Here is a 12,368-nt window from a genome sequence, read left to right as displayed (position 1 = left end):
TCAGGTAAGTCGATGAGTGGCTTACCTGTCCTGAGGGAAATATGAAACCCTGGACCAACCAGGGATTGGTGAGGGTTTGCTCCCCTCTACCATACGCGCGTCAAGGCCCTCCTACATGTGCTAGTGGATCCCAGACATTAAAACTTCGGCCTTCTGAGGACTAGGCTCAAGTTCTCAGAATGGTTTACTCATCTCTCATGAACGGCTGCGGACTGAAGTGTTGATTGGCCAGTCCACTGATGTAAGGCGCCGGTATGAGCGAGATGGATGAGTTTCTAGGAAGACGGTTGTTAGCCGGATTCCTATATGATTATGTGCTTGATTGTTTTAGAACGGGGTTCTAAAACTGAATATGTCTATGTTGATTGAATGATATTTTTGTTATCCTGTTTGAATGATTGAACTTCTTTATTCTTCTGAATCTATCACCTGCTGTTATCTGCATTTTATCATCTGCAACCATGCATCTCATGTAGTGCTAGGTTAGATATCCTGCTTACTGAGTCGGTGTGACTCCCCCCTTAAATCCCTCTCCTTGTAGATAAAGGAAAAGCTCAGGCGAAGCAGGAGTGCTAGTCAAGGTAGATCTCATGACGACCTGTGGCATAGGAAATGTCTTTTTGGGAAATGGGTATCAGGTTTTTGAAAACCGAGCTTGTATGCTCGTGAAAGTTTTATATAGCTTTTGGAAGAACTTTTAGTATATCATAACTTTTAGATATTCGGTCCGAACCTCTTTTTACGTTTTGAAACTCGGTTAGCACGATTATGGGCCTGTGCTTATGGATAGCAAGCTAGGGTAGTCCGCATTTTTGTAACTCTTCTAAAAGCGAAAATTTTTACCAGTTTTTAGCGGACTAGCTCTAGGAACCCTTGTTATTCCTTATATGTAAATTAAATTTATTTCCGCTGTTGTTCAATAAACGTTTTGTAAATGACGTTTGAAAATGTTTTATGTTCATTTCGTTTGAAAATATAAATGGTTATGAAAATGTTACGAGAAAGGTCGCGATCCGAGGGCGACGGGTGTCCTGCGGGTCGTGACAACCTAGGTGCAAAAAAAAAACCGAAAATAACAAGAGAGAGAGAGAGAGAGAGGATCGGCCACAAGGTCTAGAGAGAGAAGCCCTCAATCTCTAACTTATGTGGAATGAGAAAAATGAGAAGAATAATGGCTCTATTTATAGGAGAGGTTTTACCTTCAATAAGGTAGTTTCCTCTTCTATGGAATATCACATATTCATGAGCAAAAATCCCTTATTTCCCATTCTCTATTTGGACGTGTGGCAGTCTTCTAGAAACAAGATTGTTTCCTATTTTGCTTGCCTTGACCTTGCCTTGGCCACCCATCACAATTTCCTTCTAGAGGAAATTTGTTTCCTCTTTTTCTTTTGGCAAGTATCTTCATACATTAATGCACAAAATAAACTCTCTTTCACACTATGGCATGAACTAAATTCAGCCTTATTTTCCTTAGTTGGACGTGCAAGGCTTCTAGAAAGAGCTTCTAGATTTTTCTTCATTTGTTCATGACAACATAAGAAAAGCCCGATTAGAATTTTCATGTAAAATTCCATGAAATGAAATTAATCCTCATGGCCCAAATAACTTATTATGGCCGTGTGGTTTTAAGTTTCATTTGTCATCATATGACAATGTCAAAAAATTTATTGACATTCATTTCGTCCTATGTCCAAAAAGACAAATATACCCTTTAGACAATTTTCGCAAAACTTGTCTCGTTCTTGTTTTGACTTAGCTTCTAGTTTAACTCTTCCTACTCGATATGATTTGTGACAGTGACCTCATGGATCCAAATGAACAAAGCTTGAGCTAAATACTTGGACTCAAAAGTTCACAAACCTTTTCCAAGTTTAGCTTAATGTCAACTGACTCCACTAAAGAGTTGACACTGAAAATCTCTCGGTTCAAATGAATTTATTTTCTACTCAAGAATTCAACCAAATTATGATGAGCGGATCCACTGAATATTATCTATGTTTACCCTTCATGAATATCATCAGCTAGTCGAGATTTACAAAATTACCATTTTACCCTTCTAGCTGTTATTTCCTCAACTCCTTTGTCGCTTGTGAATAAGTTAGAAACAATGTATTGACGAAGAGCTAACAAGTCACATTGTTTCATCCAAAAGATTCAAGAATCAATTTGGACACTGACCAGTTCATTTATTCACATTCCCAGGAATAAAGCATGAGGTGATATACATTGCATTTCAGCAATCTTGTACATGAATTCCATATCTATGAGAACTTCACAAAGTTAGATATGACATCTTCACAACTTAGTACTTCACCAATAGGTCCTGTTCGGAATCACATAGTGAGTCCGAACTCTGACTTTCTCAAATCAGAATACGTAAGCTGTGAAATGGCACGTCTCATTTCAGGATTAAGGTAAGCACGATGCAATTCATACGTAGTGACTTCGAGACATAAGAGGTTAAATGGTTTGTTCTTATTTTGTCTCTAGAAGTGCACTGGTCAATTCAGTACCTTCGGAAGATACCTAGAAGAACTATAGAGTCTCCAACTCTCAATGCCCCATAACCAGACATCATAGATTCTCCTAACAATCGTACTGAGGTCAATAGTCCTTTGACCCTTGAATTGCGAATATATCGTTTTAAACAAACTACGAAGAGTTTGTTCATGCAAATCTACATTTGTCTCTTTGTAAGTTGTTAAGTTTGTTTATGGACTAAAAACTAATGTTTTATCATAAAGCTTCAAACAGACAAGGAAGAATGAATGAACGTTTCAACTTTTTATTAATGAATAAGCAATTACAAGCAAGAGTCTTCGTGAGACTTTATTACATCAAATGTACAAAATAAAGACTACAACTTTTCTTGTGGGCACCATTGACAACATAGTTTGGCCTACTTTAAAAAACGATGCCCGAAATAAAGTTCGAAAATGCGCGAAATGCCAGAAGTTCTCGAATATCCCACGGCTCCCTCTTAATACATTCACCACACTTACATGCCTGATACCATTCGCAGAGTGGGGAATCGACCTAATCGGAGCACTACCAACAGGGAAGAACGGATGCAGATATTGGTCGTAGCTATATATTACTTTTCAAAATGGGTTGAAGTTGAACCATTAAATAAAATAAGTGCCTACAATATCGAAAAATTTGTCTGGAAAAATATCAGCACAAGATTTGAGATCCCGGTCAAAATTATTTCCGATCATGGAACACAATTTGACAGCGAAAATTTCCGAAGTTTTTGTGAGAAATATGGAATTAACAAAATATTCTCTACTCCAGTCCGACAACAGTCCAACGGATTAGTGGAAGCAGTCAACAAAACCATCAAACATGGTCTTAAGACAAAGCTGGACAACCATAAAGGGGAATGGGTAGAGATGCTCCCAGATGTGTTATGGTCATATCGGACCACCGGCCACTACGCAACTGGAGAAACGCCTTTCTCCCTCGTATACGGTGCATACGCGGTTATTCCGACAGACGTCTTTATCCCAACACTTAGGAGGAAAAAATTCTCCATGGAGGTAAACACTTCGAATCTAAACCTAATTCTCGATCTATTAGAAGAAAGACGAGAAAGAGCATGACTAAAAAACTTAACTAATGAGCAAAGGGTTGCTCGACATTTCAACACGAAAGTCAGACCCCAAAACTTCAATATCGGTGATAAAGTCCTCAGAAAAGTTTTTCTCCACACAAAGAACCCGCAAGATGGAGTTCTCAGAGCTAACTGGGAAAGGCCATATATCATCAAAGAAGATATCGGAAGTGGGGGATACAAGATCCAGAATTAGACGGGAAGATGGAAAAAAACCCCTGGAATGCCGAGCATTTAAGAATGTTTTATGTTTAGTTTTTATTTTCAAAAAGCGGCTTGGTCGCCCTAATTGCAATTTAATATTCAAAAAATGACTTGGCCGTAATGCTTGTAAATTCTGAAAAGCGGCATGGGCGCCTAGATTAATGAAAGCAGACTATTAATCATATTAGTTCTTTTTATTTTTGGTTTTCTTTTAAACCCCAATCTAACTTATTTTCAAACAAGGTTTCCAACACCAGGTACGCAAACGTATCCGTTCTTCAGTCTGTAATTTATAGTCGGCGCTTGGCCGATTACCAAAACTCGTAAAAAATTCACCAAAACCATAATAATAAGTAAAAAGTTTGCAATAAAGTAAAATAAGGCCCAACAGAGCCATGTGAAATATATTACAAACCAGTCCGACCTCAGACTATGAGTTCAAAAAGCCATCGGGCTGAACAAAAAAAAACAACATCGATAGATCCTTATGGCTGCACCCCGACCTCCGTATCCTCCGCCGCCGCCTCCGTAACGGTCTCAGACGACTCCATGTTGGCGTCGAAATCAGTGGTATCCAGATTAGGATTCCGCTTCCGAATGAGCTCTAATCCGTAGTCCATCCCAGCCGAGTAGAGGTCATCCATCATATCTTTGTATTCGCGGGAAGCCTTGTAAGCCTCCACGGCTTCGACAGCCGCAGCCTCTCGAACTTTCTGGATCTCGGCTCAGACGGACTCCAGCTCAGCACTCCTGGCCCGAAGCTCGACTTTAGCCTTCCTCACCTCAGCCTTAGCCACCTCTTTCTATTCAAGGTGATGTTCGTTGCGAGAGCGAATGGAAGCAAACTCGGACCCGACCGTGCCGGCTAACCGAACCATACCGACAAAAGCCTGCAACGAGAAAAAAACGATTAAAAAAATACACAACTATTTAAATGAATAGATTCATTTACCTTGGCAGAGAGCTCGGCATACACTAGTACAAAAAATAGCATTGGGCGCGATTTTTTTCGCACCTAAAAGTCAAAAGTCGCACCCAATAATACCTTTAGGTGCGACTTTAGGTGCGACTTTTCCGCACCCGAAAGTTCGCACCTAAAAGTCTTGGGTGCGACATTTAGGTGCGACTTTCCGCACCTAAAATCGCACCTAAAATGTCACCCAAATCCGTGGAAAAGCGGGTAAAAGAGCATTGGGTGCGACTTTGTCGCACCCAATACTTTCCCGCCATGACAAAAAATAGTGCTTTAGACGTCACTCTATTATAAAGTGACTTTAAATCGTAATTATTATCAATGCTTTAGTTGTCACCTGATTTAAAAGTGACTTCGATTCTTAATTTATTTATAAAAATAAAAATCAATTAAATACATTCAGCCTCAAACTTTGAAACACATCCTCAACATACGTATGAACAAGTTGATGAAGCATATACCTCGAGTACTCATTAATATCCTTTTCAGTACAATCCATTTGAAGTTGTGGTAATAGTGAATAATCAAAGTACATGTCACTTATGCAAGACATTAACACATGCTGCAGAATATATGTATCAATGCCAAGAGGAACATTAATAAGAAGAGAATCTAAATGGGAAACAAACAACTACAAAAAATCTTAAGCAATCAAATTATATGTTTAGTGTTCCGTCTGTAAGAATCGTTCTAAATTCACAAATGGAAAAATGATAAATACATAAATAAATAAATAAAAACACCAAAACAAAATCGGTTCAACGGGAACCAGAACACATCGAGATCCTATTCAGTATTGAATACATTTTTCTGATCTGGGCTGGCCTAAACTGTAACTTATAAATAAAATCCAAACTCATACTTAGTGTACGTATACACAGGGTGTAGATTAGAATGTACAGAACAAAGAACCTTCAGCGTAGCAAAACTGGAAGCTCGCGGCGACGCATATCCTATAATTGCCCTTGCACCCTGAATTCTTCGGCCACTGGTAACACCAAAAGCAAGCTGAAATTAGAGGTGATCGCTTATATTAACCTGAAATTTGATCCCAAAAAATTAACAAAACCCCGAATCGAACCTTGTAACGAGACTAAACATGTAAGGGCACAAAATGAGAAGAGATGACTGACCTTTGGAGTCGGAGAGAACAACGACGACTTGCATGGTGACATTGTTGGGAGGGAGTTGGAGGCGGAGAGGGTAGAGTTTTCCGTTGAGAGGGCTCCGAGTGCACATCACGATGCCTTGGATTCCGGTCTCTTCCTCAGTTATTTTATGATACCTGTGGAAATATTATCCCATAAATGATTATGAAACCTAGAAGGAAATAAATAAATAAATAAAAATTATAATGTTGTAGTGATGTGTAGCTTTCAAGTATTTCGACACTTTTCAATGAAGAATTCAAGCAGATCAAAGAGTGAGTGTCTAGAATTTCCCTTACCAGTTTTTCAGACAAGGAACACAATATCGTCGCCTCTTACACTTTTGGCATCGGACAACCCGGCCTTTGTCATTTCTTTGACATTGATGGCACATTAAAGATACATCTTCAATAAGTTGCTCGTTGAACATATCGGAAACACGACTCTGAGTGATCTCAAGTAAAATCAAACAAACAAAAAAACATATAAAGAAACGAAAAGAACTCTTACTCCTCGATTGTGCAGACACGCATTAGAAAAGAGAGTCTAAACGAGCCACAAAACACTCCAGAATCATCAAACTAATCTCAGAAAATAAAAGCCCCAAATCATAATTCCTCAACCCTAATTTTTTTCCAATTTTCGGCCAAAAATTCAAACACACGCTCAGAATTCCCAGCTTTAAAACCCTGTTTTCAAAAATTCATAACTCACTCAAATCTCAACGGATTTACACGTTCTTGGTCATTTTAGAAAGCCCATAACGTCTACTTTCCAGGAAAAATATCGAAAAATCCAAATTAAATCGGTACTGATCTGACCACGTCAATTTACAGAGGCTGTTCACAGCGAACTCACTTGACCTCCTTGAGTCCGTGGCCGAATTACAAAAACGTCGGGTCCGTGGCTCCTTCCTTGTAGTAAGCAAAAACCACACCACAATCGTCGCCCATGCTCTCTCCGACAAAGCTGAGGGGGAAAAAAAGTTAGTCAATTCATAATCGCTAACAAAACATTAACAAATAATTAGAATAAAAACTGATTAAGAACACCATACAATTGAAGGTCTTTGATCTTCCCGAGCAGGTATTTCGTCGCTCCCTCGACGCTCTTCTTGAACTCCGATTGCTGCTCTGGCGAGAGCTTGGCAGTCAAGTTCTTGATGTACTTCTTCACCCACGCGACAAACTGCTTCTTGTCGAACGGTGGTTGCTCCTGCAAAAGAAACACGCGTTCCCGTTCAGCAAACAATTTACGTATTCAATTTTATTTATATAGAGAACGGAAAGAGAGAACAAGAAAAAAGAGCTGTGATTGAACGGAATACTTGAAGCCTGAAAGTGTCGACAATGTCGACGACCTTCACAGCCTGGTCATCGACGCCCTCGTCGTCACCGCCTCCTTCGGCGGAAGGGTTGGCACCAATGTCCACGTCGAGCGCTCCTTGAACAACCCACTGAACATAAATAGCGATGAGAGTCATTGACGAGCAACGATTAGCGATTCATATAAATATATGCTAATATCCACTCTCTCAAGTTTTGGAACCACCAACACGGAATAAAAAAAAACAGCTTTTTCATAAGTTTTTACCAAAGAGAAGAGAATGTATTACCAAACAGATTCGCAATAAATAAATAAAAAATACAGCCGGTACAATGTATTATTTAAGTTGCGTCGTTTTTTAACATTAAGGTTTCCTAAAAGGCTTAAAAATAAGCAATTACATATTTTTTTTTTCTTAATTCAGAACAGCCTCCACTGAGGCTGGTTCTGAGCCGAATTTTTTTGAGGCGTAAAGTTGTCAAAACGTTTCGGTTCTGCACAAGCAATACAATCCGAGCACCAAAATGAGCTCAAACTCACTTAAATTCCACAACCCAAGCTCAGAAATCAAAAGCCCCAAATCCAAACTAAGAACCCTAATTTTTTCAAAAATCCATTTCGGGTAATAACTTTTCTTACCTTGAGTTCGTGAAATTTCTTGTTCCCGGTGCTCTCTCGTCCTTTTCCTGGGGGTGACTCATGGTCGGTGTGCTCCGGTGACTCGCGGCCGTCGTGGCTCGTCGGTCGGAGCGCACGCACAAGGAGGCTCTGGTGGCGTGCTAAGGAGAACAAGGACAAGAAGATGAAGATGAGAGGATGGTGATGATGGTATGGCCGAGTTGTTCTTGTGGCCGAGAGAGAGTAGGATAGAGTGAGAGAGAGAATGTGAGAGAGTGAGAGCGTGAGAGATAGAAAAAAGACTCAGACTGAATTTTTTTTTTTTTTTATAACATTGACCTAGAATTTGGGTGCGACTTTGTCGCACCCAACAGGTCTTTTGGGTGCGAAAAGTCGCACCCAATGGACCTTTTGGGTGCGGAAAGTCGCACCCAATGTTTTGATCGGTCAAAATTTTATAAAAAGGGGGGAAAAAGACCGCTTAAAACATTTGGACTTTTGGGTGTGATAAAGTCGCACCCAAAAGGTAACCTTGATTTTTAGGTGGTAGTAATGAACTTTTGGGTGCGAATTTTCGCACCCAAATCTAAAAAAAATCAGCGAAAGTTTTTAGTTGCTTCAATGTCTTTTGGATGCGACTTTTCGCACCCGTAAGTCTTTTTTGGTGCGACTTTTAGGTGCGAAAAGTCGCACCCAAAAGTCATCCGCACCGAAAGACTGTATTTGTAGTAGTGATACAGGGTCATGGCCTCCTTGGTGGTTTTCTCGCACTGAGATTCCACCTCCTCGGCATGGATTCATTCCTGAAGGAACAAAAAGGTCGGGGCAAGGTGTACTTGGGCGCCGGAAGGCTCCGGCGCATCAGGGAGAGGACCACCACCGGAGGCTCGGATGGCTTCGATGCGCTGGAAACGAGGCCTTTGTCTTCTTCTCGGGAAGTTCCCTACCCTTAAAGGAAGAATTTTTTCTTTTCGGGTTCCTCGGAACCTCTTCAGGAGCATCCCTCATTCCCATATCTGAAAGAGATCGAACAAACCTCACTAATAAGAAACTAGTAATAAGAACACATTAAAATAAGGTTACTTACTACGATAAGGCGGCCGTAAAACTTGTCCAGGAAATCGGGGTCAAGAACACGATTTAAACACAAGTTAAAAGGAAGGGGCACGATTTTGTTATTTCATCGAGTCGGTCGGTCATGGTACGATTCTAAGCTCGGGTTTAGAGTGTTAAAAATGAGTCTTAATCCCTCCTATAACATTCACTAATCTCTCTCGAGTCTTTAGGAATCTAGCTATGTGTCGAACTTACACCTCTCGGTTTGGGTTCTATTAAAACACAAAACCGTATTCAGCCTGGGATTTCAATCAACTACATCTACCTCGTAGTCTTTCTATAGCTCTAGGAAGGTTAAAGATGGGATGGGTAGATCTCACTCGTTTATTACCTCTCGGTGTCTAAACTTGTCTAAGATTCACTAACTAGGTAGCTACTCTAGTTAGCGCTAACACACACCCTATACCCATAGAATTTCACTCTCAACCCAACCATGAAGCACCAATCTAATCCAAATGTTTGACCAACCAACTCAACTACTCAACTACATCGCACCCCAAATCAACTTAGCTACTCATGATTAAGAATAAACAAAGTAAAATTGAAATAAGTAAAAGAAGTAAAGCAATACAGAACAAGACATTGAATGCTAATCTCAACAACCAAATTAAGATTTCATTAAACTCAAGCAATACTTCAATATTCCACTTAGATAAAGCAATAAAGTTAATATCACAATATTCAATGCTCAAGAGATAAAGGTAGTCAACAAAAACTCAAATAGAATACTTGAAAGCTTAAAATGTGTTCAACAAAGCAATAAATGAAGTAAATAAGTCAAGAACAATAAATAAAAGAGATACAGTTAAGGATGAACAAATGGAGATGATGAGGATGATGAAGGTTGTCACTTCTCCCTCTTCTTCTTCACTCCCAAGCTTAAGAATAAAATGAGAATCAAACCCTAGCTTTCTCTCTCTAACTCTCTCTCTCAAGTGTTCAAACAAAAGTAAAAAGTGTTCTATGATAAAGATGATTTTTTTCCCTTGAACAAGTGTATATGAGGGTTTAAGAGAGATTTTCGGAGCAAATATGGACCTTTGGATGAGATCCAAGGGCCAAAAATTATTTAAAAGACGAGCTCCAAAAAACACCGAAAAAGTAACAGGCGCGGCGCGCCACTCGTAAAATTTTGAAGTCGCGTCGCGCCTCTCTCGCGCGTCGTCTTTTTGAGCTCTCTGTGTAAACTTTAAGCACCAGAGAGCGGCGCGCCATCGAATAGGTGCAGCGCGTCAACATTGAAACGTTGACTTCTTTGTTGACCGTCGTTAACTTTTGTTGACTTGATTTCAAAAGGCCATAACTTCCTCGATTTAGCTCCGATTCAGCCCATTTTCGCACCACAGCCTTCTCTCACTCTCTTTAACCTGTAAACATAATAAAAACTACAAAATAACATCAAAAACACTTAGAACAAGTTCCGATTCTTATCTAAGAGCCATAGATAAGTGTGAATGAATCTGACTTATCAAACCCCCAAACTTGAACCGTTACTTAAACAAGACACAAAGCTATACCAAAGAATAAAAGAAGTTATGCTACGCTAAACTTAAAAAAAATGAGTGTTGAAAGTGCTATGGCCTTGGTTTCGCATGAACTTCTCTCCTAGACAAAATCAACTCTATAGTAAGAAAAATCACATGTAAAGCTCAATTAATACAAGTCTTCAACCAATTCTCGTGTGGCTTTACCTAGCTTGAGGCTTCCCGTGTAAAAGTTTTCATTGAGTCGAAGTCAAGTATCTTCGGAGTTTTTCCCACCTTTTCCTAGCATGCAAACTCAATAAGGATATTCAATGATGAATTAGGAACACCATAAGGCTTTCACCAAACACTCTCCACTCGGTTTAGGAGAGTAAGCATAGTCCAAAGGTCTTTCAAGGCTTGGAACGTTAGGCTTGGGTCAATGGTAAGATATGGAGTTTTTAAGTGACTAAACACGCTACCCTAGCGACTCATACTCACCAAAAGACCAATATTCACAACTTTATTTTACATTCCTTTCTTCATTAGCACTAAGCTTCACAAATACCCCCAAACTTAGACTTTTCAAACTCTAGTCTAGATTATGTGCTTGGTTGTCTAACAAGAAATGTTGCACGGCGCCAAATACAAACAAAAAATAAATAAATAAATAAAATGTAAAAGAATATATGAATATGTACATCTCTTTACTAAGCAAGATTGTGCCTTTTTTATTATATTTTCTTTTTCTTTTCCTCTCTTCTTCTTCTTTTTCTTTATTTTCTCTTTTTTTTTAATTTGAAGAAATAAAGGAAAATAAGAATTTACAAGAGTATATACAAAAGCCGGCGCGGCACAAATTTCGACAAGTAAAGAGAGCACACATTCCACAAGATATAACACACACGCTCAAAGAGTCACTCAAGAGTCGCTAGAGCACGGAGTTCTTTGTGGGAATTTCAATTCATTGGCTAGATTTCTTTGTGACTAGGTAGCAAGAGTTGATTTATGTTCGGCTTTATGTGAATAGGGTTCTAAGTGGAAGTAGAACGGGTTGGCTTTTGGCTCGATTGGCTATTCCTATGTCTTTTTCATCCTAGCGTTCCTCTCCTATGATCATTGAGCATCGAGGAAGGATCAAACGGTTCTAGTGTTCTGAGATGCATTCTTGCTAAGGCTAGACATTCAAATCTCCTAAATACTCTCTATGGGCTCGAAACGTGCAACGTGAGATGAAGATTCATCGGGTCACTAAAAGCTAAGCAAAGTCACCATAGAGTTTTGGTCAAGCACAAGTCTTGTAGCGCAAGAAAGATACATTGCTATTACTCCTAAGTCTCAAGACTCTATGGGTCATCAACATTCATATTCTACAAGCAAAACCAAGGCATTTCACACATCCAAACACTAAAAAAAAAAAAAATAATTATTATGAAATTAAACTACTTAAGATCAATATTCACTAAAATTATGGAAAACCTAAAAAAATAACTAGGTTAAACTAAAAAAACACATAACGCAACAAACTTAAATTATCCAAAACCAAATATGCTACGAAAGCGAAAATAAAGCAATAAAACTTAAATTATCCATAAAAAATGAGAAAAGAGAGCAAATAGAGTACCGACAAGCCCCTGCAATTTGTAGAAACACCCCCCCCCCCCCCCCCCCCAAACTTGAACTCGACATTGTCCTCGATGACGCGCATTGGAGGGGGCGGAGCTAGGTGATCACATGGCGTTGTCACCATCGTTGTCCGGTGGTGGTGTGCTGTAGTAGCTTTGGTATCTGTAGCATGGCGAGAACAGGTCGAAGAAGCCGCCGGGGAGACTTGACAAGGCACCGGATCCACTTGTGTCGGGGTAGCTTCCGAGGCTCCTCCCGGAGTCCATTGGTTGTAAGCG

At 39.6% G+C, this 12,368-nt stretch overlaps 1 protein-coding gene across 2 annotated transcripts; it reads right to left on the bottom strand.

Annotated features, from left to right (window-relative positions):
* Positions 1-5,510: 5,510 nt before the first annotated feature.
* Positions 5,511-7,550, bottom strand: LOC149402054 (translationally-controlled tumor protein homolog). Of its 2 annotated transcripts, XM_089610123.1 has the most exons (6): positions 7,269-7,550; positions 6,999-7,156; positions 6,763-6,910; positions 6,241-6,386; positions 5,927-6,078; positions 5,511-5,781 (listed from the first exon to the last, which is right to left on the bottom strand). In XM_089610123.1, the coding sequence occupies exons 1-3, from the start codon at positions 7,422-7,424 to the stop codon at positions 6,826-6,828; spliced, it is 399 nt and encodes a 132-aa protein (XP_089466249.1). In that variant the 5' UTR covers positions 7,425-7,550; the 3' UTR covers positions 5,511-5,781; positions 5,927-6,078; positions 6,241-6,386; positions 6,763-6,825. The 2 variants fall into 2 exon arrangements, with proteins under 2 accessions (XP_089466249.1, XP_089466247.1); XM_089610121.1 differs by having other exon boundaries at positions 6,241-6,910.
* Positions 7,551-12,368: the final 4,818 nt, after the last annotated feature.

Source organism: Urtica dioica, chromosome 3 (assembly GCF_054948205.1).
Source record: "Urtica dioica subsp. dioica isolate 48M chromosome 3, U.dioica_male_clone48M_v1_H2, whole genome shotgun sequence".
NCBI lineage: Eukaryota > Viridiplantae > Streptophyta > Magnoliopsida > Rosales > Urticaceae > Urtica > Urtica dioica.
The sequence above is the reverse complement of the archived record's forward strand: the minus strand, read 5'-3'. Positions and strand labels throughout refer to the sequence as shown.

Excerpts from the sequence above, each read along its gene's own strand:
- LOC149402054 (XM_089610121.1), bottom strand. The coding sequence starts at position 7,424 with ATGACTCTCATCGCTATTTATGTTCAGTGGGTTGTTCAAGGAGCGCTC. Across the intron at positions 7,157-7,268 it reads TCGACACTTTCAGGCTTCAA|GAGCAACCACCGTTCGACAA; the intron begins GTATTCCGTTCA and ends TTTCTTTTGCAG. Across the intron at positions 6,911-6,998 it reads AAGATCAAAGACCTTCAATT|CTTTGTCGGAGAGAGCATGG; the intron begins GTATGGTGTTCT and ends TTTCCCCCTCAG.